Source organism: Simochromis diagramma, unplaced genomic scaffold (assembly GCF_900408965.1).
Source record: "Simochromis diagramma unplaced genomic scaffold, fSimDia1.1 OVJJ01000216.1, whole genome shotgun sequence".
Taxonomy (NCBI): Eukaryota; Metazoa; Chordata; class Actinopteri; order Cichliformes; family Cichlidae; genus Simochromis; species Simochromis diagramma.
This window is the reverse complement of record NW_024386883.1, coordinates 19004599-19028643: the sequence shown is the minus strand read 5'-3', so window position 1 is coordinate 19028643 and position 24045 is coordinate 19004599. Positions and strand designations below refer to the sequence as shown.

Genomic DNA, 24045 nt, shown 5'->3' with positions numbered 1-24045 from the left:
TAATAAGTTATATATAGTAACCAAAGTATTACCCAAGTAAAAGCATAGTATTAACAATGAGTACATTTGGATTATGCGGTCCCCAACCGGGCGATGGACCGGTTTATGTCCAACAATATTTTCATGGACCGGCCTTTAAGGTGTCGTGGATGAATACAGCAAAATAAGACCAGCGCCAGTACCAAAAAAAATAAGATTTATTCATAACACATGGGAAAAGACCCAGGGAAACCAAGTTAACGATAAAATAAAAATAACGATAAAAACCATACATTTCATACCCGAGCCCCAACTCTCGCGGCCCGGTACCAAACGACCCGCGGACTGGTACACGTTATTTTGTGATTTCTAGTCTTGGCCGGCTTCTTGAACCTTTGACCTGAGTTCATCCAAAGTTCAGCTCGTGATGTTTTAGCACCATATGGAAGAACAGACTTGCGTGGAAATGAAACCGCCTGCAGGGACTTCTGTTTTCTCTCATTGTCTCTTTCTTACAAGCCTGTTTGGACCGGGGCACGACGTCTTTGCCCCGATAAGTATTTTTACTTCACGTTTCCGTCTTATCGCGTTTATCAGCAGTTTAACCATGTGATCTGAGAGATGAACCAATAAGATATGCAAATTAGCCGTATGCAAATTAGACACGATTTGCATAATACATTGCATGTTTATGAGGAGGAGGGAGAGGTGAGGGTTGGAAGGTTTTTTTGGATCGCACTGCCAGACTTATTAATCTCTTGTGCTTCAGTGGCGCAGTGTGGCACCTCATCTTCACGCTGCCTGCTGTTTCCCCCGCCTTCCCGCAAAATTACAGTCGGTAATCTGTTTGGCACTCAGACGAGTCACAGAGGAGAGAGAGGGGGAGAAATAACAACAGGAAGCAGGTTTGAGGAGAAATAAACATTTTAATTAGGTGTTTGGCACGGATAGGTTTCACACACAAAGCCAGGAATTAAATAACATATCTGGATAGAACATTTGTATTCAGATGTACTTTAAAGTTAAATAATCTGATATAGAATTTAATGACTTTTTCATGCAGTATTCAGGTCAAGCAGGCTTTAAAAGCAACACTCGAAGATCTGTACAAGAATAAATACAAAGTTCAAAAAATATCCTGGAGTTCGGCCTCCGAGTTTTCACCACCGCGGCGTCGTCCCGTGTAGAGGTAGATATCGCTCGTCTGCGAACCGTCACAGGAGCGAATTCAGAAGTTCCGGTGATGGCAAAAAGTGTGTGTAGGCATTAGAAAGTCCCCTTTATTACAGGCATCACCGCCCTGCAGTCCCCGCCAAGCTCGAGAAAGACGATTTGCTCGTCTCTCCTCAGATTTTTCCCGATTGGTTTAGCCGGACCGTCTCTAGAACCGTCGAGCCGACTTCACAGCTTTCGATGTCCTTTTAAGGTGTTCAGGACGGCCGCACGTCGTTCCTTTTCTTTGTTCTCGGTCACAGGTTTGATACAGCAGCCGCTCTCTGGTGGCCGAAAGTCTGCTTCCTGATGTTTTCTGTCCTCGCTTCCTGACTTTGTCCCGGCAGCTTCCCCTGCCTCCTTCTCTTCCTGCCGGTGATGCCATTATTGCAGAAGTCACACTTGCTCCTTTTTTTCCTCAAAGTCAAACCAGCCTCAGCTTTTTCACCCTCCCATCAAAACGTCCTTTGTCAAAGCTCGCCACGCTTTGCATTTTTGTGTGTCTGTGTGTGAACTTGAGTGTGAAGCGTAACAGGCACAGCAGGGAGTGCAGAGGTGCTGCTGGCAATCCGCAAGGTCACCCACAGTAAAAAGCAAACATATAGAGAAAACTCCAACGGCAGAGTTTTCAAACTTCCAGAAAGACGCAGGACAGCGACGGTGCGGTCCGCCCCGTTTCGTCCTGCATTCTGCTCGGTTTGCAGTTCAGCCAGACGTGAAGAAGAGTAGGAGGAGGAGGAGGAGGACGAGCGCTCCAGATGAGCCTGACTTTCTCTGCATGGGCTCATATCTTTGTTTCTTTGTACTCGGCTCTGAAGGAGTCTTTGATGGCCAGCAGACCGGAGGCCAGGCGGAGTCCGCTCACCTTGCTGTGCCACTCCTGCGACCGACCCCTGGAAGATAAAACACAGAGGAGGTGTGTCAGCGGGAAAAAGGTGGGACAGGGGAACTATTACACCATTACAGGCACACAAATGTCTCCGCACGACAACACAAGTGACATCATGTCTGCTGCTGTTCATTTTTGTACCCTCCTGCGTTTTGCCGCCACAGCAGGACCAAAACACAAGTTTACGATTGTGTCGGATTTCAGGGAGACGCAGCAGCAGTTTGAAAAGATGACACTCGAAAAACATGCTCCTAAATCAGCTCTGATGAGGTTTCGCCTGAGTGGCGACACCTGTCGTTCAGGACTTACACTGGCGTGTTGGTTCAATCCTCTGATTTTGAACTCAAGTCTCCATCAATGGCTTTAGATCAGGATTCACATCAGGATCAAAAATAGCTTCAAAAATGTGGAATAAAGGCTGATACACACCGAGCGCATTAGGAACAAACGTGGAACGTGGATTTTACAGCTCAAACTTGTCGTGTGACGTGTGGACACACTGAGCTCGCTGCAAAAATAAATAAATAAATAAATAAAATCAGAAAAACCAAGCTTGATCTAGAGGAAAAATAAAATTAATCCAATTAAATAGACCAAAAAAATAATTTTAACACAAAAGAAATGGGCACGGACTTCACATGCCGGGTGTGTAAAGGCCTTAACAATAAGTACTGACGCCATACTTAAAAAACGTAGTTTCAGTTTCACAATTTCATCACGTTTATTAAAAGCTGAGAGATGGAGGCCTGCAGGACTCAAAAAATCCTTTTTGATTTTGAAACCCCAAACGACTGGATCCTGGGATCGGTTTGGGCATTTTCTATCGCTTTATCCAGAGGATTACGTTTTAATATCTAACGACTTTTTTTTTAAAGCTATATTTTGCAAATGACTTATCGGTGGCCCACCTGCAGTACCTGCGTGGGCCACCAGGGGACTGCAGTTTTAGCCAGAGCACAGAGGAAGTACTGCCCCCTTCTGTTCTTTAGACTGTTAATGGACGTATTTCATTGCTGGATTTGTTAAAGCTTGGACTCAAATGAGCACCAAGACTGTTTCGAATGTTGGTCAAATGTTTTATGGTCTTGGTTTGTGTTTTTTAGTCAGGGGTCGGTGCAGGAAGCATGGCAGGCACATCAAAAACTCAAGTCTGTCCTTATGTCTGAGAGCTTTGGATGAGACGACAAAGAAGGTATTCAGAGATTTTGACTGAGGTATGAAGTCCCTTAAATACATTTCTGCAGTTCTTGTTTATAAGTTCTTCTATGCAGGCTCGTCATCTAAACCTGAGTAAGAACAGGTAACAGAGCATCTGAGCTTCAGCCTGAAAATCCACGTTGCTTTCCCCGCTCCCTCCCTCCTCTCGTTGAGGCTGTAACGTGTTTAATTTCCTCTGGAGGCGATAGGATCTCCTTCACAGCCCTGTACTGTAAAAAGCCCCGCTGACCTTGATGCAGTGGATCTATTGTCTTGCCTTCAAAGCTAACAAGCACTTAAAATTAATGCCACAGCAAATAAGCCCGAGACAGGCTGGCGCATCACAGATGTTTAGATGAGAGGAAATTAAAGGCGAGAGGAAGTTGGACAACGGGAAGAGTGAAGGCACTCATCCCTCTGGGCGTTTTCACTTCTTTCTTACGTGATCACTCTTGCGTAACAGGAGCCCGAGCGGGCCGATGTTTGCCTGGAAATGAAGCTGATCGCGCTTCTGTATGCGCTCTACGTCGCTCTGGATAACAGTTTCGGTTTCACAGGCGGCTCTTTATTCAGCACGTACTCATCAGAAACAGACGCGAGTGTGTGATTGTGCGCTTCTTTTCACTTCAGTCGTAATGGGCCGACTGAAACGCCTGCTGAGATAATCACACAGTGAGAGATCAAACCCGTCTTTGCTGCTCTGCCCTCCGTCTCATGTAGCAAATCACCATTTTCACTCTTTGACTGGAGTTCATTTTCTCACACGGCGACGACATTCAGGGAAAATTAGGAAATCAAAAGTGAAACGGTAGAAAATCCTGACAAATTGCATCTTTGAACTTTTATTTGTGATGCTTGTGTCTCTATGGACAGCATTGATTGGTCTGGTCTTCATCAAAAACTGGATGCAGTTCTATAGACATGTTTCTGGTTCCAGAGGATACATCCTGAGCTTTGTGCAGAAGCTTTGGTGTATAACGGTTTTCTGGGAGCAGTGGTGCAGGTTTTCCACCTGTAGGTTCGTGTTACTTATTTTGTAGAGCTGTTCATGGTTCCCAGGGGATGTACCCTATTCTCACTTATGGACTGCTATGAAACAGTGCAGAGATGTTTCCGAAAGAATGATCATAATCACGTTGGCATTATGGATTCTGCTCGACACTGCTGTCGTAGCTACCGCGCCAATACTACACGCAGAAATGAGTCCATGACACCAACGTCAGTGTGGTCTCTCCTCTGGGAACCAGGAACAAATCTACATGGCAGTCCGTCCTCAAGGATGGAGCAATATTCAAAGATACCTATTGTAAGCAGCTGAGACATCACTTCTGTCGTCACATTTAGGACACCGGAGCAAGTGGGTTGCAGCTGTTTAATGCAATAAAATAAAAACTATTGGTGTTTTTGTAATTTTTGAATCCACTGCAGGAGGAAGGATGAGTCACCATTACATTTTTGAGATGTTCATGGTTCCCAGGGGAGTTATTGTACCTAATTTTGTGTCTTATTTTATTCCCAGAGCAGTGCCACAGTAGTTATCGAGACTTTATATGGACAAAAGAACTGTACCACGTGCACATTACGCCCATGGAAGCCCACGCAACGAAGCTCCTGGTGCAGTTTCTGTGATGATGTTAATGCCAGATGAGATTTTGAGCCCTTAAAACATCCAAATTCAAAGATTAAAAGGTGTGGCCCAGTTCTTTTTTTCCATCTATGGAATCTTGTGCAGCTGTTCGTGGTTCCCTGAGGATTTATTATAGTAATTACAATCATTTATAATGTCTCGTCAGGTACAGGATAGATCACCCATTGCTTCGTTTGTGAAGGATCAATAAAAGAAATATGAAATAGCTCGACCAGATCAAACCTGAGAGCTTACATATGCGCAGGATTTTGGCAGAAATGTGCCTCCCACACACTGAATCAGTGTCGCTGCCTACAGCGCCTTCCCGTGTAGTTCAATGTCAGGGATACGAGAGCGCCACCGCCACCTGCTTTCTGTGGCACGGAGGGTTAGTTTCATTTAATCAGCATAGACAAATGGAGCTGCAGGGCTCCGCCGAGAGTCAGCCTGATCACGTAAGCAGCAGAAAATCTGCAGCAACTTAGTTTCAAAGGGCATGAATCATGAGGAGGAGACCTGCTCCTCCTCCTCCTTTTTCTCATCTGCTCACCTACAGGGAGGAGCTGCAGATGGGTGCTGGCAGAGGTCAAAAACACAGAACGGGCTCAATTAAGAGAGATAACATGGACTAAGCGCTCTCTCTAGATATTCCTTTTAATAGGCTTCTCACGGCCTTAAACCCTCTCGGCCTCTGTGTAGTTGCTGCAAAATTCACCTTTCAGCCTTTAAACTTAAAGGACCGTTTGGCCACTTTACTGTAAACAAATTTAAATGCTTTCTACTTGCGGCTCAGATCAGTTTAAAACGTCTCCTCACCTTGTATCTGTGCGACAGAGGTGTGTCAGTCGGGTCTTCCTGATTCCTGTGGGCTCCAGCAGGTAGAGGCAAATGTGGGTGTGGACCCTGATCCCCTCCGCCAGCACCTCGGGGAGTTCGGTAGACACAGAGGAGAGGTACGTCAGGCCGGAGGACGGGTCTGCCTGCCAGATCCTGAGGAGGGAGCGATTCATGTTACAAAGTTCTGCTCCCACAACATTATTTTTACTGTGTGGAATAATCTGCCGCTGTCTGAGTGATGCTTGTCTTGCCGTTGACATCTAAACTAAGCAGCCTCTCAAGCAAAAGGACTCAGTCAGACAAATCCTGCAACCAAACTACAATCACCCTTCTTTGTGCTAAATATCATTTTTATGTGTTGAAAGTCCTGTAAATAAATGCAAATGTGCTTCAGTGTAGGCCATCAGCTGGGGAAGTTATTAAGCGTTACACCAAAGGTGGTTCAAATAGACCCCGACCAGCTGCTTTCAGTGTTTTTCCTCCTTCAAACAAATGAAACTATTTATTTTTTAAAGATTGACGTTTTCATTCGAAGCCCACGGGTCCTCACGACCACACTAATGTTCTGGTTGGGTCTCCGTGAGGGATTTGGTGAAAGTAAAAGACCTCGTTTGGATGCATTATGCAGAAGTGGTGATTTTTAGTTCTTAGTCAGGGTAACTCTGAGTTCATGCTCACAGCGCTCACAGCGGCAGGCGAGTCTGAAGGTGCACCAGCGACGCGGGCCAACTGTAAACACAGATACTGTCACGTCTCATCTGACTTCAGGCTCGGATTAAAATTTCATCAACCCCCCCCCATTCAAACCTCACGCACACAAAAGACATGCTTTGTTTCAGTGTAACTCAAAGTGACACTTTGAGGGTACTTTCAGCTTCAACTCCCCCGTCCTCCCCGCTCCGTACAGCTCAGCAGGTCGAGGCGAGCGCTCGCGGGCTCGCTGTGGCTCATTACCTGATTAGCAGGTGTTCCTGTAGGGGCTGCGAGCCCAGGCCGTGGCCTTGGCCCTGAAGGAGGTAGCGGTAGACGTCTGCGTCCTTGGACAAGGTCTGGATGACGGCGGCCTGATGAATGCCTTCCTCCCACAGCTGCTGCTCCCTCAGCAGCCGGTGGAGCAGCTCCCCCTGTGCGGCGTCCACCTCCACAGAGCCTCGCCACATCCACAGCGGGCAGCCATCGTCCATCTGAAGATGAGCAGAGATGATAAATTAGAGGCAGGCCTTAAGGTTAATTTCGAGCCTTCATAGTGCGACACAGAAACCGCGTGGTGATGTCACTTCCTCCTCCCCCGCCCCCCCACATTCACCTTCTTGTAGGCCAGCTCCACGTGATCTGGAGCCGGGTGGCTCTCCCAGCCTCGGCTCTTCTCCCTGGCCTCCTTCAGGAGTTGCTGGGTGCTCAGCTGCAGTTTGCGCCTTCTCTCCTCCAAGTCCTCCTCACCGCCGCTTTGACTCGAGGTAACCAGGCCTCCTCTGGACTCCTCAGTGAAGACGTCATCACTGGCGGTTAGACTCTGGCCGGGCCAAAACTCTGGAAGCTGCAGAAAGATGATTTAGATCTTTTAATCTCTCAAAAATGTATTTTCATGCTTAGAAACGTCCTTTGCATCGGGTTGGTGGTACCTGGAACAGTCTCTGGACCTCGGTGATCATGTTAGCCAGGCCCTGGGTGGCGGCCAGGTTCTCGCTCAGGTCTCGCTGATCCGGGCGGCCGAGGCTGTACTTCCTGTGACCGGACCTACAGCAACGACACCACAGGAGCAAGTTCAACATCCTGTTATCATCTCCTATTAGAGGAGTACTTTAAGTACTCGGGGTTGGTCACCGAGAACAAAGTTGGTTTTCCTTCCCGACTGTTTTTTCAGCGGGAATAATCCTTCCATAATGGTTCCCTCACTCTGATCCTCCACCCAGCATCATGCCGTCAAAGCTTCTTGTTTTAAACTTCATGCCTCTGTCAGATTACAGTCATCAGGTTTAAAAACAGTTTTATTCATTTGGGTTTCTTTTATGTAGGAATATGGTCAAACTGGCAGGAAGATTTGTAGATTTCAGTCAAGTAAGTTTTTGTTTGGGGGCAAAAACATTATGAATGTTATTATCAAATTAATTGAATGGATTTTTGTAAGAAGCCACAGGAACCCTGCAGCTCTATGCTTTTTGTTTTGGGGACGTGTCAGCGTCACAGCGCTTCAGGCTTTGTGCATATATCAGGAATTACCACCTTCAGAAGGTCATGTTTTCTGGAAAACCCTTGCACTGAACCGACTGAGGCTGACTGGATGTATTCACAGAAAGTTCAAGTTGTTTTAGTTTGTGGCGGATAAGAGATGAGCTTCTTTTTTTCTTTTTAACTGAGAAATTACACGGTACTTCCAGCAAGCCCGGCTGGTCAGATGCATTAAAGAGAGTATAACTCTGTGGGAGTGGCGAGTTCTGTCAGAGCAGAAACACCAGATGAGATTTCATAGCTCTGTGGGAGCGGCAGTCTCCCCCCACCCCGAGTTATTGTTCCCAGCACAAAGTGTGACATGATTTCTGACGGGCCGGGACTTTAGCTCGAGGGAGAACGGGAGGCACAAAGTGCTGATTGTGTCACTTCCATCATCCGTCCCGTCAGCCTGAAGGGAGGAAAAGAGGCAAAGTGGAAAGAGGAAGAGGTGGAGATGAAAAGGAAAGGCAGGGAGGGAGGAAGAAGGTAGAGAGAGGAAAAGCTGAAAGAAGGGTGATTACACGAATGAGAGACGAAAGAGGAGGCAGAGGAGGAGATATATGAGGAGAGAATGAGCGGAGCGAGGGTGGAGAGAGAAAGGAAGGCTGACAGACAAAAAACAAAGGACGCTTATTTGTGTAGCGCCTTTCAACAAGACGGCAATTCAAAGTGGCTTATGTAAAAAAAGGCTGAGAGAAAGTTAGAAAAGAAAAGAGAGATACAACTTACACAGCAAGACAGGACTGACAGTTGTTGTAGGTGTCAGCTGTTCCCAGAGTTTCCTCCATTTTTATGGAAGAAACCGTGAACATGCAAATGTTTCCGTCATGTTTACATCAGTATCGCCTCTCAGTTTATTAAAAAACACAACAACAAAGAAACAGCCTTTTTTAGTCTCAGCGTGAGGCTCGTCTCAGGTTTCATCACCGACGCCGGTCCAAAGATGCAACATGCAGCTTCACTGTTTGACTTCCTGAAGGTACAAACCAACAGCTCGTCCAGCCTAATCCTGGTTTAACAAAACTAACAGGAGCTAACGTGGTTCAAAAGAGAGGCTTGATCAGGATGCAGTGTTGCCAACTTAGTGACTTTCCGAGCCTTAACTACAGCCAACAAATCACTGCTGAACGTTTGCATAAAAAAATGACAGAAATACATTTTCTCTCTAATACCGAACACGAGAATTCAAAAGCGGCACAAGCCAAGTCATGAGCCTTCCATACATTGGATCTTTCCTTAAAAAATGAACTCTAATACTGTTGAATATCATCTAGTTTTCCTGTTTTCTAAACCACATTCTCAATATGAAACAGATGAGCGGCAGAAAATCTACTTATTCATCTGACTGCGTGAAGCTGAGGTCAGATGGAAATCTGTGGAGCTTATGTAATAAGTTCTCTGTGTACACTCTGCCGACGGGTTCTCGCTAACAGAGAAGAGACATATGAAAAAGATGGATCAGATCCAGAAGTCATGAGATCTGTGAGAGCAGAGAGCTTCGGAAAAATGAGGAAGAAAAAGCGCCTCAATGAGCAACCTGCCCACTGTCAGATAAACAGGCACACATAAAGTTAACTGTTGGTTATTAGGGGTTAAAATGGTACCTACAGAGACTGCAAAGCTACCAAAACGATTCAATTATTTAAAAAACTGTAAGATTTCGAGGCTACTTTAGTTTTATCTAATTTGACCACAACAGCATTGACGTCGTCACCTCACGGACTTCTGAGCAGGAGGAAACGACGCTCTGTTTTATGTTTAAGGACACACAGGATGAGACGTGTCAGAAAATCTACTCCAGGCAAGATATCAAATAAACGATTTGCAGTAAATGGGCTAAAAGCTGCAAAACAAGCTGCTTAGCAGAGGAACAGCTCTCAGAGAAATCTCCCAGCTCTTCTGATCTTCATCTGCTTTCATTTTAGGCCAAAACCAAAGCAACACACACACAGATACAGGCAGAGTGGACTCCACACCTCCAGCTCTTTATGTAACTGCTGTTAAAACTTACATAACTCTGACAATGTGGGTCAGACGCCTCACGCCCTCCGTCTCTTTCCATATTGAGATTGTGTGACTCCTCACAGTTAGAGAAACGTCTGATGTCAATTTTTAAAAGACGCGATGAGGTAACCGATGCCTGCTGATGCCCCAGAAACACATTTTAAGACCGTTTTCTTGGCCTCGGCTCACCTAGCTGCATTAGCGTCCCTCTTCAGGGTGTTGAGGTGGAACAGAGACGGCGCCAGGCAGACGGCGAGGTTTGTGGGAGTCATCTGGTTCTCATCCACGCAAGCCACAACATCACTGAGGAAGTAGAGCAGCGTCCGCAACGCCTCCCTGTTCTCATCCGGAAGCAGCAAAATGGCCGCCTGAGCCGCGACCAGCTGCTGATCCTTTGGAAAATCTGCATGAAGAAGTGGACGAGATGCTTTTATGGCAAGATTAAAGTCCTTAAACTGTCTCTTATTAAAGATGCATGTTAGGAAAGCAAACCATCGATCCCTCATGACAATCAATCAGAACTGAGTGTTATCTGCTCACATTGGTAAATGTGGAGGAAGGACTCGCAGAGTTTGCTGGTGAAAATTGGCTCGGGCAGGTCTCTGAAGAACTGCTTCAGCATGTCGGCCACGTCGAAGGCGGACTGGCCCTCGAATGAAACTCCGTCTGGGTCAGACTCCACCAGCTCACGGAGGTACTGGATGCGAGACTTCAACCCCGACTTCCGGAAGAGGCCCACCTGAGGGGACGTAAAAGACATTAAACGTTCTTATTGTCATATTTTACACTATTGTACATGATTGCAGCAGACGCTTTTTCTTAACGCTTTCAATTCCTCTCAACTTTCAAGAAATATTCAACTGGAGTTAAAAGTAGTAAACAACAAACAGTTAAAGTACTAAAAACTTTTATTTCATCAAACTAAATTTGATGAAATTGAATCAAATCACGATGCTTTGTGATTCTTAACGTTTATTTTATGGAAACTAGTCAGCCTTCATCACAGTCTACACCCAGTTCCATTACAAGGCCACTTTAAGGGTTATATTTTGATTTTTAAAAGCCAGTTTCACTAAAACTGTTTCCCAGTATCACCAAAAGCACATGTGGCCGTGAAACTTAATAAAAATATTGTCTCTTCAACTTCAATAAAACACAAATGGCCACTGAATAACACGGCACTCTGCATTTTTGACACAGCTTGTTAAACACAGCTTCTTCAATCCCTGCAGGTTTTTGTTGGTTTACCTGGTCCAAACAATTGGTCCTCAGGTAGACCAGAGCTCGGAGGATGCAGGGGGGGATGGGTTCTCCTGTCTGCTGGGCACTGAGGAGTAAAGGAACCCCAAACACTCGTCGGCCTTTCACCTCCATCGGCCTGGTCTTCCTCGGGGGTTTGGGAACAGTCCTGCAGGCGAGAGAGAGGCCTCTGTTAGACCGTGAAATATATAATATACAAAAATCGCAGACAAGTTATGGAAATGAATGTATACTCTGAAATCATTTTGCAGGCATTTCAAGAATGTGTAATCTCAACCAGTCGAGTGTTTGGGGCAAAAAAAGGCAGTTTGGAAGTGTTTCCTTTTGAAGGGAGAGCCAAATAAACAGTTTTTGATTGCATAAGTCTCTGGTGGTTGCTAAAATGTGTGTGCCATTCAAAGCAGCGCTGCAGGAAAAACATTCAGAAACCGTGGACGTTGATCAAAGAGATCTGAACTTTTGAAAGGACTGTTAAAGTTTCCTTGTGTTTCTGAACTGGTACCAGCATCCTTGTAATGACTGAATGATTGCCTTTTAGCTGGGAATTGTAGTGCTGAGTGCACTCAGAATAAAACTGCAGTCTTTTAATATAAATTAAACCTCTTCTCTTTTACTTGGCTCATTATCTCTAAAAGTTATAAAACTGTGTCTCGTCTCTGAAGCTTCCTCTAAAAGGACAAATGTCTTAGAGTTTTTCGACTCCCTTTCCCGTTCCTTCATTTTTACTTGCAGCTTCTCTCGGAAACAAACCGGCTATTTTGAGCAAACTGCCTCCGAGTATCAGGCGCCCCAATCAGCAGTTAATTGCCGTATTTTTAATCATCAAGAGCTCGCTTTGGCATCAGTGATTAAATCAATGAAATGAGGAGACTTGATCAAACTGTTGAAGCCTGGAGGTGTTTTTCTTCTATTGCTGGAGCATTTCTCCCTACTGTGCTGAAGTGACGGAGCACACAGAGCTACACTTATTAACTCTTTGTTATTAAGGCTGAAGGTAAGACTGACACCTCTTTCATATGTGTTCATACGAGCGCCCATCTCTTTGTAGCCGGCTCCAAAAGTGGGTAAATCCCCAAAGAGTCCCGTATTTAAATATCCAAACTTACAGCAGAAACAGACCTGTTTACAATCTGCTACCAAAACCTGTTTGGGTCTTTATGGATGGGGTGAAACATATCCCAACGCAGTCCCAACAACAGCATAGTCTTTATTTGGTTCGGCTAAAAGAGGAACATTATTTTCACACAATGTGAGTGAGAATAAGTCATTTAGACTTCAGAATTTGCTTCACAAATGTTAACTTAATGTTTTCTTCTGTAATGTTGTAGAGGTCATCTGTGCAATGCTTTCCTCCTTCCCTTCCATGCTGTTTATTAGACTTTTAATCCAGCGGAGTAGTTTGAAATGCCAAATTGGAGCGTAGGAAGCTTTCTTCCCCAACCTGCTTCCACAAAGGAATTTTTCCCTGTTATTCCCTTCAAACACACGTCTGATCCTGAAAATTAAAGAGGAATATCTACCAGGAGTAATTTCAGGAGGGTTTTCTGTTCCCACATCCAGCCTTATCTCATTGAGCATAACAGCCACGACCAAAAACAAATTGGTTTTCTACCAAAGCGTAAAACAAGCAGGTCACATGCTCACGGAGAGCACATAATAATAACAACAACAACAACAATAATAATAATAATAATAATAATAATAATAATAATAATAATAATAATAATAATAATAATAAAAACCTAAGTGCTCAGCAACGTAAACAAACAGAATGTTTGAATGTTTTATTCAAATGAAAAATTAATTAGTCTCAGTTCTGAACGTGGGTTCACTCCAAAAACAGTGTAGGAGGCGAAACGCTGATCTCATTACAGCCATGTGTGTCAGTAATAAGTGAAGCCTTACATTTAAAGCATAAGTAAAGCTTGACTTTAACACTCCTAATAAACAGACAGGTATCCGTTTGTGTTTACCCTGTCCTCTGAACTTGCATGTTAAGCTCCGATAGCAACATTGAAAACACGACATACACTCCTACCACCTCAGGAAGATTCAAACTGATTACACAAAAAAACTGAGCTAAGTTCTTCTACAATAAAATGACTAGTTTGATATAATTGGATGAACTTTATTCACTTTCTACTGAAAACTGAAATAAGATCAATACCACATTTAGGGCTTTATGATAAATATGTAGTTGCAACCTGGGCCCAAATTCTGCTGCAGGTCCCGAAGTCATACGATCACTGAGAGTTAAAAACGGTCTAAATCCTTTCATCTTTAATAAAATGATCAGCGTTGCTGCTTTACCAGGTGTAACAATTAAGTTTAACAGCCAGGCATCCATGAAAGCCGAATTTATGAAATTTAATAGAGTTAAAAGTTAGCAGGAAGTTAGCTTGCTAGTTTTCATCTGAATATAATATAGCATGTTCTGACGGAGAGATTTCCGAAACGAATTAAGACGTACAGCTCTGCTATCACTTCCAGCATAAATGAAGACAGAAAACTAAACAGCAGTGACGTTTGTAGGGTTACTGAAGTTTGGCTAGCTGGTGTATAATGATGTGCTACATGATCGCTAGCAACACAGCTATGTTAGCATAGCATAAACACAGTGAAGCTGGAGGATGAACGCTAACTTTTTCCACCTGATAAAAGTTAGCGTGAGGGTTCCCAAAGGTTAGGGACAAATGCAATCGCATGGCAGGATGCTGTAAACGGACCAAACTTTAGTCGGGAGAACAACTGACATAATCCATCCACAATACGAGGTTAGTCATTAATATACTGCTGTTGGGCTGTAGTTACATCGTAAGGCTTTAAAAACTGAGCTTTAAAATGATTAACGGTAATAAAACCGAGAGAGGCCGACAGTGATCACTGACTGTTTTTAGGTGCTTGTTGGGATTAAACAGAACAAGCTACAAAGCATTAAGACATGTTAAAAACACAACAGCCTTAATAAACAAAGAGTAGAGTGAGCCCCGAAGCAGGATTCATCACGTCATCACTTAAAGACCGGATAGGTAGCTCAGCTTAGCATCAACACTGAAAACAGTTCCTGTAGTCGCCACTTGAGGTTACCTCCAAAAGCGAGTCAATCCCCTGTGACTTAACAACTTCACAATAAAAGCAAATACGTTAGCACTAAATAGCAGGTGTTTCACGTGTACGGTACATAAGCGCAACTTAGCCTCTTTTACCCAGAGGTGCATTATTACGTTCACTTTGTGGGTTTTTTAAAATAATGTTATGGCCAAAAGAAAAAAAACTCCCAATATATCAAATGTGATATAAAAACTATATAATAAATATATCATTAAAATATATCATAAACAACATGATATAGGGTTATTACACATGCCAGTCCCCCCCAAAATCAGAATTTTCTGGCTATTTTTTGATGGGTTGGGTCTTACATGGTTAAAATGTTTGTATTTTATTTATCCATTTAGTTTTTATTGTTTTATTACTACAATTACATTTTGCTCTGTCTTACAAGCTATCAGTTGAGCACACAGAGCTACACGTACCTTCATGAAAGATGCTACACAAGTAAATTAAGACTGCTGATTTGTCTCATTTTAAACAGAATCTTTCTTAAACAGGGTCATATACCTACTGTTAAATTAACCCAATAAAATTCTAAGCTAAATGTTGAATTAGTAATTTAGCAATGTTGAATCTTTGTCTGTACTCCTATTTGTAGTCATTTTCCAATTCATTTGGCGCAGCAGTATAAACAATGTAAATGTGTTGACCCTTTAAAAGGACACAATACAGCTCAAAATAAGCCACTGTGCATGAATGCCAACTAGAAACAACTGCAGATCACACTTTCCTTTAATTTCACAGGAAAACAGACTCAAGGTGAGCCACTGGCAGTCCTCCCTGTGTTTTTTTTGGGGGGGAGCTTATTCCTCTTGAAGTGTGTTGTTGTTCTGTTTTTGTTTTTTTCAGATGAGGCAAGGTTGCACCTGAGCAATGAATTATGAATGACTTTTCTAAATAGGCTGCCTGAAATATTTACCCTGCACCCGCCCACCTGTCCTCCTTCCCACAGTTGTTTCCTTGAAAAAGTTTCTCCTCACATCTGTGGACTTTTCTCACCTTCTCGACCTCCGCTGAACTCCACTTTTATTTTCATGCATGAAATCACCCACTAAGCTCCATCCTTTCACACTTCTTACCAGTTCCAGCCCTGCTTGCTGGACGGGGAGTACTTGTCCATCAGAGCGGTGAGTTTGAGAAGTGACAGCTTCTGGAGCAGGAGGAACTGGGAGGCGGACTGGTTCTCCACGCCTGGACTGGAGGGCAGGGAGGGCAGGCTCTGCTCGCTGGACCAGAGGAGCTGTTGGCTCACCCTGCTGGAGACACCGGAATAACCGTATCATGGCGTGAAGCAGCACAGTTGAAGGACCTCCTCAGAATCAGCTGCCTTTTTTCTGAATAACTTATGAATATTTGATGAAGCCATGAAGAAGCCCTCACAGTACATAGGGTGGTTGAAAAACACAAGCTCGGTTAGAAACTTCAGCCAAATCAGTTTTACGCCTAATCCAAGGGAAAACTAGACATATTTTCTTTGATGTAGACAAACCTAAACAAGCATAATACCCTGGATGTTTGCTCTGTTTTCTGATCATTCTCAGGAGAAAAAATAAAAAAGAGCTTTCTGGGTAAACTTACAAGGGTCAGGCTCAAAACAGCTAGAACATAATAAAAGTCCTATTTTAACCTATATTTATATTACAGGCCCATCTTCTAGTTCTGATTCCTTCTGGGTCCAAACTATTTTCTACTACAGTCCTATTTACATTTTTTTCTTTTTAAAAAGCATCAGATTTGGGCCTTTAACTCTGGAAATATATAATACCAAGGCTTCATCAAAAATATTACAGCTATCAATACTCCAAGGGTCGGGTGGGACGCACAGACCGATTTTCTAGATTATTATCTATGTATAGAAAACAAAACAGCCGCAAAATCATAATCAACTGCATATATGTCCAAAAATAAATGACTGGAGGTTAATTCTATCAATCACTTGAATAAATGCACTTGATAGCATTGTAAGGCAAAGTCACAATCAAAATGTACAGCACCGAACTCCTGAGTATGACACTAAGTCAAAGGAGTGTATCCCCTAAGGAAGAAATCACGTGTTTGTGTTTTAGGTTTCCCGCCTCTCATTCAGAAATTTTGGTTTATTGACTTGAAACTTTCAGTTTGTTCTATGAAAGGTTTCACCTACTTTTAAGTAAGTGACACAAAATAACGCACAATCTTGAAATATCCCACAATTTTGAGATAACTCCAAATTTTGGCTTAGACCTGGCGAGAAATCTTTTTTTGAGCTTTGACGTCAGAAAGAAATTATCCAGAAAAAAAATGAGGTCGTTACTTCAGCTCTTCAAAGTTCATTATCATTATGAAACCTTAAACTTTGGCTGTGCTTAATGTGAACATCCACCCGTGGAACAAGATATATATATATGACAGAAAATAGGAAAAAGCTGAATAGGCTGACAGGTGTATCCAGTAATGGGATATTTTAGTGGTGTAAAAAACACACTAGTTTGCAGCAACAGTGCACACACCCACATTGTTACGGGTACAGGAGAAAGAAGCAGTGCCCGTGAGCAAATACACTAATAGTATGGCTTACTTTGCATTACCTGAAAGGCTTCATAACTTTTTATTGCGCTATATCTGAAAACAAATATGCAGCATGAGGTTGCTGCTTTTATCTTTAGTGCCTGACATTAAATTCACTCTTACTTTGGTCGATGCCTGAGGGAGTAAATCCCCATAACTGTCATTATTAACACTTGGCTTACACTCACTGTGTCCAGGGCTTCTCCAAGCATCCAGTAATGTCTGTACAGCCTGAATTTATCTTTTTTTAAATGACCCTGATCAGTTTTTACCAACACCTGTGAAACACTTTGAGTTATATAGCTTGTGAAATGTTGAATCACGTTACACTCACCTGCTCTTTCTCCGTCGTAATACGGCGTTCGACTCCAAGGTAACCTTCTCACAGTTCTCAGCCTCCTCCTCCTCCTCTGAAAGCTGCACCTCCAGGTTGATATGGCTGGGCGAGGAGGGGCAGGGGGAGGCAGCAGAGGAGCCGTGAGCAGGTGAGTCCTGAGAGCAGGAAGAGGAGGAGGTTCTTTGACTGTCATCTTCAGACAGGTTTTCGGACCAGGAGGACACCAGTTGCTGGAGATCACTGATTTTCTCCAAAACGCTGTCCAGAGCTGAGAAAACGTCCTCACCTGCCAGCACTCGGCTCACCTGAGAGAGATAACGAGGTCAGAAGAATAACTTAGTTAACTGGTGTTCTGTTTAGTAGGTGAACAACAAGAAGGAGCCCAGATGGCAATTAATGTTTGGCCCACATATTCCTGTTTACTGTGGGGCCCTCAGATGCATAAAAAATGTACAAAGGAACTGAAGCAAGAGACAAAAGGTACAGTAATGGAAAGAACATGGCTGGAACCAAGCAGAGTGCTTTATTCTTTTAAATCAGTTTGGTTGGGGTGACTACAGCAAAAAGTACATTGTTTACACCTTCTCCACCCGCCACAAACAGGAAGTATAAAGAAGGGAAAGCGACATGAAAACCCTCATTTATAACAGGTCAGGCATCACTAACAGCAGATGTAGATTTAACTGGGCTGGAGTCGGGCTGCAAAGAGGTTTGCACATGTTTTAAGCATTTTACTGCAGCTTTAATAGCAGAGATTGCTGGATTACAGCTGATACGAGACTCAGTTAAATGCATCTTCTGCAGCATCATTGTTGGAGCTTTGAAGGCACACTGTGGGATCTGCAAAAATCACAAATAATGAAAATATCATGCAAACATTATTCTGCTGTATGACTTCTCTATCTCTCTCCTTTTTGTAAGTTAGCAGATTTTGTAATATTAAGGGTTTAATTTTGGGATTTTTCCCACACTCATGGAGCAGAAATAAAAAGCCATTTTCTAATTAATTCAGTAATATTTCTTATCTACTTTTACATGACTTCTAGATTTTGTCAGATTAGTTTACAACTTGATACCAAAGCTTAGCTTAGCAGAATTAATATAATCCATTACATTAACAACAATATTATATACTTTGATTGGAGATTTTATACTTTTTTGCAGAACTGCAGCAGAGCCAAAGGGGAACTGAGAGGGCGCCTCCTCCTGTTTTTACCCGTTTTAAATTTCATTTGAAGGTTTCATTTTAAAGCTTTTTTTTCTATGAAAACACAATATAGTAAAAAATAAATGATGTCCTTATTTTCTACATATTACTATTTGGCTTAATATGTCATTTTGAAACTTATGTCTCCACCTGTAAGGGCATACAGTCCCATTTAGGAGTCCAAAAACAGCAATACAGAAAACACTGGAAATCAAAGGTGGATGCATTATGCTCATTTCCAACTCCACATTTATTTCTTGGACTCTTCTACACTGGCTTTGTATGAGTCAAGCTTCAAAATAATCCTTTGTGTCATTCTGGGTCGACAGTTCATCCTCTGTCTGAATAAGATGCAGTTTCTTCCTTCCCCTTCGCTTTATGTCAATTTTCTTCTGATTGGCTGAACAAACATAAATTGAACAACAAGGTGGTTTGGCATCATATTAAGTATATTATTATAACCTTATTCCCCATCAAAGAAGAACGTCAGTGTAATATTATATAGAGTACTTATTTATTGTATAAAATAAAAATACCGTAACCGTGATTTAACCCACCTCTGACTCACTCATCCGGTCTGCATCGCTGGCGCTTCCACCGCTGCCGCCTTCACTTTCAGACAGCTGGTGGTGGTCAGGCACATTGTCATAGACGCTCAACCGGTAATCGAGCACAGGCAGTGGGCTCGGAACGTCGCAGGATGAGATGCTCCCGGTCGCCAGAGAAGAAATCCCATGGCATCTTGGCTGACGCGTCCGATAACCGTGGAAGCTCCCAGTCCTCCAGTTCACGGAGGTGTCATAGCTGATGGGTAATAGGTTGGCGTGTTTGTGCGTGAGGGAGGCGGGAAAGGTCCCTGGTTTGTGTCCGTGGGGGATCGTGAAGACCATGTTCTGGTGGCTGTTGTTATTGTTGTTGTTGATTTGGTTCTTGTAGTCCTAGAAATAACGAGAACATTGGAGTCAGCGAATAAAGAAGAAACCTTTGCTGTTGGTAAGTAAGACAGATGGGAACGGTCTAATGTTTTAGGTTACATCACAATCCACTCAGAAACGGGAAACAAAAAGGATTTAATACATGAAACAGAGTCACTATACAGGTCTATATAGGTCAAGGTTAAAAGGTTAGGATTAGATGAAATAAAAGGTTTGGAGGAATCTTGTCCATGCTCTGACCTCTGGTCCTGTGTGGTTCGTCCCATCGCCAACCATGACGTTGTTGCTGGATCGTTTGCAGTTGCTCCTCACCCGAGTGACCGGGCTGGGCGTGCTGACGGTGCTGCTGCTCTCTGAGTGGCTGTTACTGCTGCTGCTGCTGCTGCTGCTGATGGTGTGAGGAGACGAGGGCGACGAAGAAGCATGACTGCTGGGCTGATCCTGCAGACTGGATACAATCAGGATGGTACAAGTTAAAGACACATAGGGTTAATGATGCTGGAGTCAACGCCGGGTAGGATGGACAGCCTCACCTTGATGTGCAGTGGAGCCCCTCCATCCTCTCTTCGTCTTGGACGAGAAGAGGCCTGCTTATAACACGCCAGGCCCGACCCCTGCTGCTGCTTTCACCTGATACCCCCTTGAGCCTCAGTTTCTCCATCTTCCTCAGCAATGTGGTGCACTTCCTCCTGGGTGGTTTCTCGGGGTAGCAGCTCTCGGCTTCGAGACTCATACTGGAGGATCCTCCACCGGGGGAAGGGGGTCCACTGAGAGAAGTATCCAGGGACGGGGTCTTGTTCGAGGACGAGCAGCGGGACGAGCTCCTGCTGTTCTCCAGGTCATCTGGGGTGCTTGCGGTGGTGACGGTGGAGCCATCAGTCGGCTCTCGCAGTCTCTTTTGGTGTTCTTCGTGGCCTTCGCTCTCAGTGCTGCTGCAGCTGTGGATGGAGCAGATATCATGGTGGTCATCGCATGTCGACACATCAGGCGAGTTGGGGGACAGTCGGAGGATATCCACGGCGGAGTCCAGGCGTCGCCATTGTCGGGTCCGCTTGTCGTAGGTCCAGTTGGGGCTGATGGCACAGAAGTCTTCCTCACCACTGTCATCTCCCTAGAAGAAGAAGATGATGATGGCCCATTCAGACAAACCCATAAAATGTTTGAAAACCACACAAACACACAACTATGGCCTGTTTTTAACAGCAAACCTGTACTGCACAGTTATGGCGTGGGGTTTAAAGGTGTATTTGCATAAGTTGCATCGTGGGAAGTGCAGAAGTTTTGTCCCTGACGCAACAGAAGGGGCCAAAAGTCAAAATATTTTCACTGTCTGTAGTGTTGATAGCGCTTTCCTGGCTTAAAAAAGCTATTTTATGTTTGTTTGCATGAATTTAACGTGACACCAGAGACCTCACGGCGATACAAGACAATAAAGACTCAGGCATGAAAAAACAAATCAAACACTTCCTCTTAGAGAACGAAGCATCGAGCAGGAGGAGCGATCAGCTGATATCAGTGAATTCCAAGTGCGGCTTAAAGAGCAGATTTCATGGCGTGAAGCCCCCCTGCGTGGCGCCAGCCGTTCTGATATGAGCACCCCGTTGCGTTCAAGTTACTCGCTGCTCACTCTCAGGACTCACCCTGCGTTTTGATCTCCGCAGCTCCAGCCTCATTTCCACGCATTTGTTTAAAGTGATTAACCTCCTGGAAGAGGAAGAGGAAGAAGAGTGAATGGAGGTTAAATGGCACACTGTAGCTCGTACTTGTTTATCAATACCTTCAGTACAGTTTCTACGAAACTAAAGACCTGTGGTTCAAACCTGAAAATCTGATTTAAAATATGACTCTGGGATCACGAGGCAGCAAGTTTAATGTCCAAACCAGGAGCATGAACGTGAAGAAAGAACTCTGTCTTTGCCAGCACAGTTTAGCCCTTTAGCAAGGCACCAAACATCCAGCTTCTCCTGAATAACATCTAATCAGGCACAGATCACACTGTTGTTGGAGTGTTTGTGCTCAGTGTAAAAAACCCTCGATCACTCTTGTAAACCTTAGGCTGTTGTTTTTATTTTCACTTCATATTTAGTCAGTTGCAGCTCAAAGACTGCGAGGTCAAAATAAAAAAAAAACCTTGGGCTCTTTGGAGAAGAGAGAGTCAGGCGAGTTTTGAAAAACAATTAGTCTTCATCTTCCAAACTGAATCTGAAAATTAAGAAAATTAAAATCCAGCAACAATAATAATGATGATATAAATTACAAAAATGCTATGCCCATTAAAGTTGTAGTAGTACTGGACCTGCCTGTAAATGAGTGCAGGATACTGAAACATTAAACTGCATGTATTATAGTCATTTTCAGCTCCATAGCTTCATATTATTACTTAACTATTCTTTCTCTCTGACATCATATAGTCCCAGAGTAAAAAAAACAACAACTATCTGATCCAGAGTGCTTAGAGGAGTGAACAGGGATTTTTTTGTACCAAAATTTGTATTTGTACCAAGAAACTGAAATGCATCGATCTTGAAAATCCTCTGGGAACTTTTTTGGTCTGTTAGAATCTGATCGAAAAATACTTAAGAAGTTTGCTGCTGACTTTAAAGTTTTATTAACTTGCTGAAAGTTGTCCATAATATTGCATTACGCTCCCGCGTGGCATTCGTTACCTGCAGAGCGACTCGAGTGCATCCTTATCCAGGAAGTGGTGATCGCGCTTCACCCACTCGATGTCAATGGGGAATCTGCAGTCTGAAACACAGACAAGACGAATGGCACAATAAGACGGCGTCTGGGGTTACGCTCTGGTATCTTGGAGTTGACTGAACAGTCTCATATTTACCTTTGAATAACTGCGCATACTGAGGGAAGCCGGCCGCTCGCAGCCAATCACAGGCCTCCTTGGCTTCAATCTCTGCAAACACAGAGAAAAGAAAACAACATTTGATTCAATTATAATCATTTCATGCTCCGCCCGCTTTAAGAGGGCAAATATTTGCACTTAATCAGCTGTCTGTTTATGAAGTTTAATTACATCTGCATTTGGAAGCAAAAAAAGAACATGAAGGGAGAAGAACTGGAAGCACGTTCAGGCTATTAATTAACTGTGACTCCTGGAAGAGGCCGTTTTAATCACTGCTAATTGGCTAAGAGTGGGGATGGGGGTTCTTGAGAGAGCGGGGAAAAGAGGTTCCTCCTCTTCAACTTCTTGCCATCTGTCACCTTCTTCCTCTGAGACTCGCTGCTATGGCTGGGCTCATCAACACACCAGCTCTCAAACACTTCTCATTTTCTATTCAGACCATGACAAAGCTTGAACTTCACAGATATTTCAGAGTAATACATCTGGAGTGTGTGCATCTTTGATTTAAGCTTTCCATATCCCACATATAAATACGTCTGGTTTTAATTGGCAGTCCCGACACCGGGTGAGTCTGGTTGCCTAAAACCAGCCACAAGTCGTATATGGACTAGCTGTCAGGTGTTTGGGCCACATCTGGCTCAAATAACACTTGTCAAGGCTGGCTCATAATGTTTAGGCTACATCCAGTCCACATTAAACTTCCTGCAACCCATGCTAGAACCACCTCATTACTTTCAGCCCATTTGGTCAACACAACATTGTTTAAGTGAGCCATCAGTGCCAAAAGTAGCCCAGATTAGGCACAGGTTGTACTAACTCTAATAAATGAGCTGCCAGTGACATTAAGTGTGTTGATTTAATATTATCAGATACCAAAATATAATGGGTTCTAAATGATAAATATTACTTAGCAGCACAATGTGCTATTGCAAATATTTAATATGGTAAAACACAGTTTAGCTAGTTAATAATAAGCGAGTTTTGCAAACGACATGACAGATTCATTTAGTGTGGGCTAGCAGCATACGACTAGTAGCATTAGCTACTAGTAGCTAATATCACAACCAAGAATTAACATGTCTTTGCCTTAAAAGGTAATTTTCAGCAGTCTCACAGAAAACCTTGACATCAGAGAAGGTCATTAGCAACACAATGTGTCCTCCAAAATAGTTAGCTTTAAAACAAGGACAGTTAAGCTAGTTCAGTGAATGTCTGTAGGTTTGCAAATAAACACAACAAATCCCCTTTAGTGTAAAGCTAATGAGCTAGTCAAGAGTCTCAAAACGCATTACTTTTGTAAAAGGATAAAAACATTTTTGCACTCTTTTTACTAACACGTAGTAGGAATCGAATAAATTTAGCTGTCATGTTAGCTAGTACTAGCAATAGCTAGCAGCATTAAAACAAACACAATATAACATCATGATATTTAATAATTTACACATTTTAAGTAGTTTCCTAATTATATAGGTGTAAGTGCCACATTTCTGATTAAGTCATTAGCAGTGTTGCCTAGCTAACTTTTTTTCTTCTTGAATTGCTTTATAAATATTTATACACAATGCAAAAGTGCAAATGTAAAACCTTTCAGCTTTAGTTTTGCTTTATTCCCACCAAAACTCTGTTTACTTTGGGGCATGCTATAAATTGTCAATACAGCTGCTGGCAGTGCTAACCCTCATCTGTAAGTCAACTTATAAAATGGGGAATAAGCACTCATAAATATAAACTGCCCCAAAATATAGATTTGTCATAACTCTGCAACACAGAAAATATTGCCAAGCAGCATAAATCTTCTACATTTGCTATAAGATTCCACGCATGTTTAT

At 43.2% G+C, this 24045-nt stretch overlaps 1 protein-coding gene across 3 annotated transcripts in view; it reads right to left on the bottom strand.

Annotated features, from left to right (window-relative positions):
• Positions 1-885: 885 nt before the first annotated feature.
• si:dkeyp-23e4.3 (rho GTPase-activating protein 7) overlaps positions 886-24045 on the bottom strand; it is a 100689-nt gene continuing 77529 nt past the window's right edge. For 2 of the 3 annotated variants that reach the window (XM_040032559.1, XM_040032562.1), the window contains exons 2-17: positions 22196-22267; positions 22023-22104; positions 20997-21060; positions 19890-20467; positions 19597-19804; positions 18979-19359; positions 17212-17519; positions 15410-15586; positions 11205-11364; positions 10497-10695; positions 10146-10359; positions 7364-7478; positions 7048-7278; positions 6696-6925; positions 5721-5894; positions 886-2084 (exon numbers count right to left, since the gene is read on the bottom strand). In XM_040032559.1, coding sequence (XP_039888493.1) covers positions 1976-2084; positions 5721-5894; positions 6696-6925; positions 7048-7278; positions 7364-7478; positions 10146-10359; positions 10497-10695; positions 11205-11364; positions 15410-15586; positions 17212-17519; positions 18979-19359; positions 19597-19804; positions 19890-20467; positions 20997-21060; positions 22023-22104; positions 22196-22267 — 3302 coding nt within the window. In that variant the 3' untranslated portion in view covers positions 886-1975. The remainder of the gene's footprint in view (positions 2085-5720; positions 5895-6695; positions 6926-7047; positions 7279-7363; positions 7479-10145; positions 10360-10496; positions 10696-11204; positions 11365-15409; positions 15587-17211; positions 17520-18978; positions 19360-19596; positions 19805-19889; positions 20468-20996; positions 21061-22022; positions 22105-22195; positions 22268-24045) is intronic. The other variant, XM_040032561.1, reaches the window with a different exon arrangement.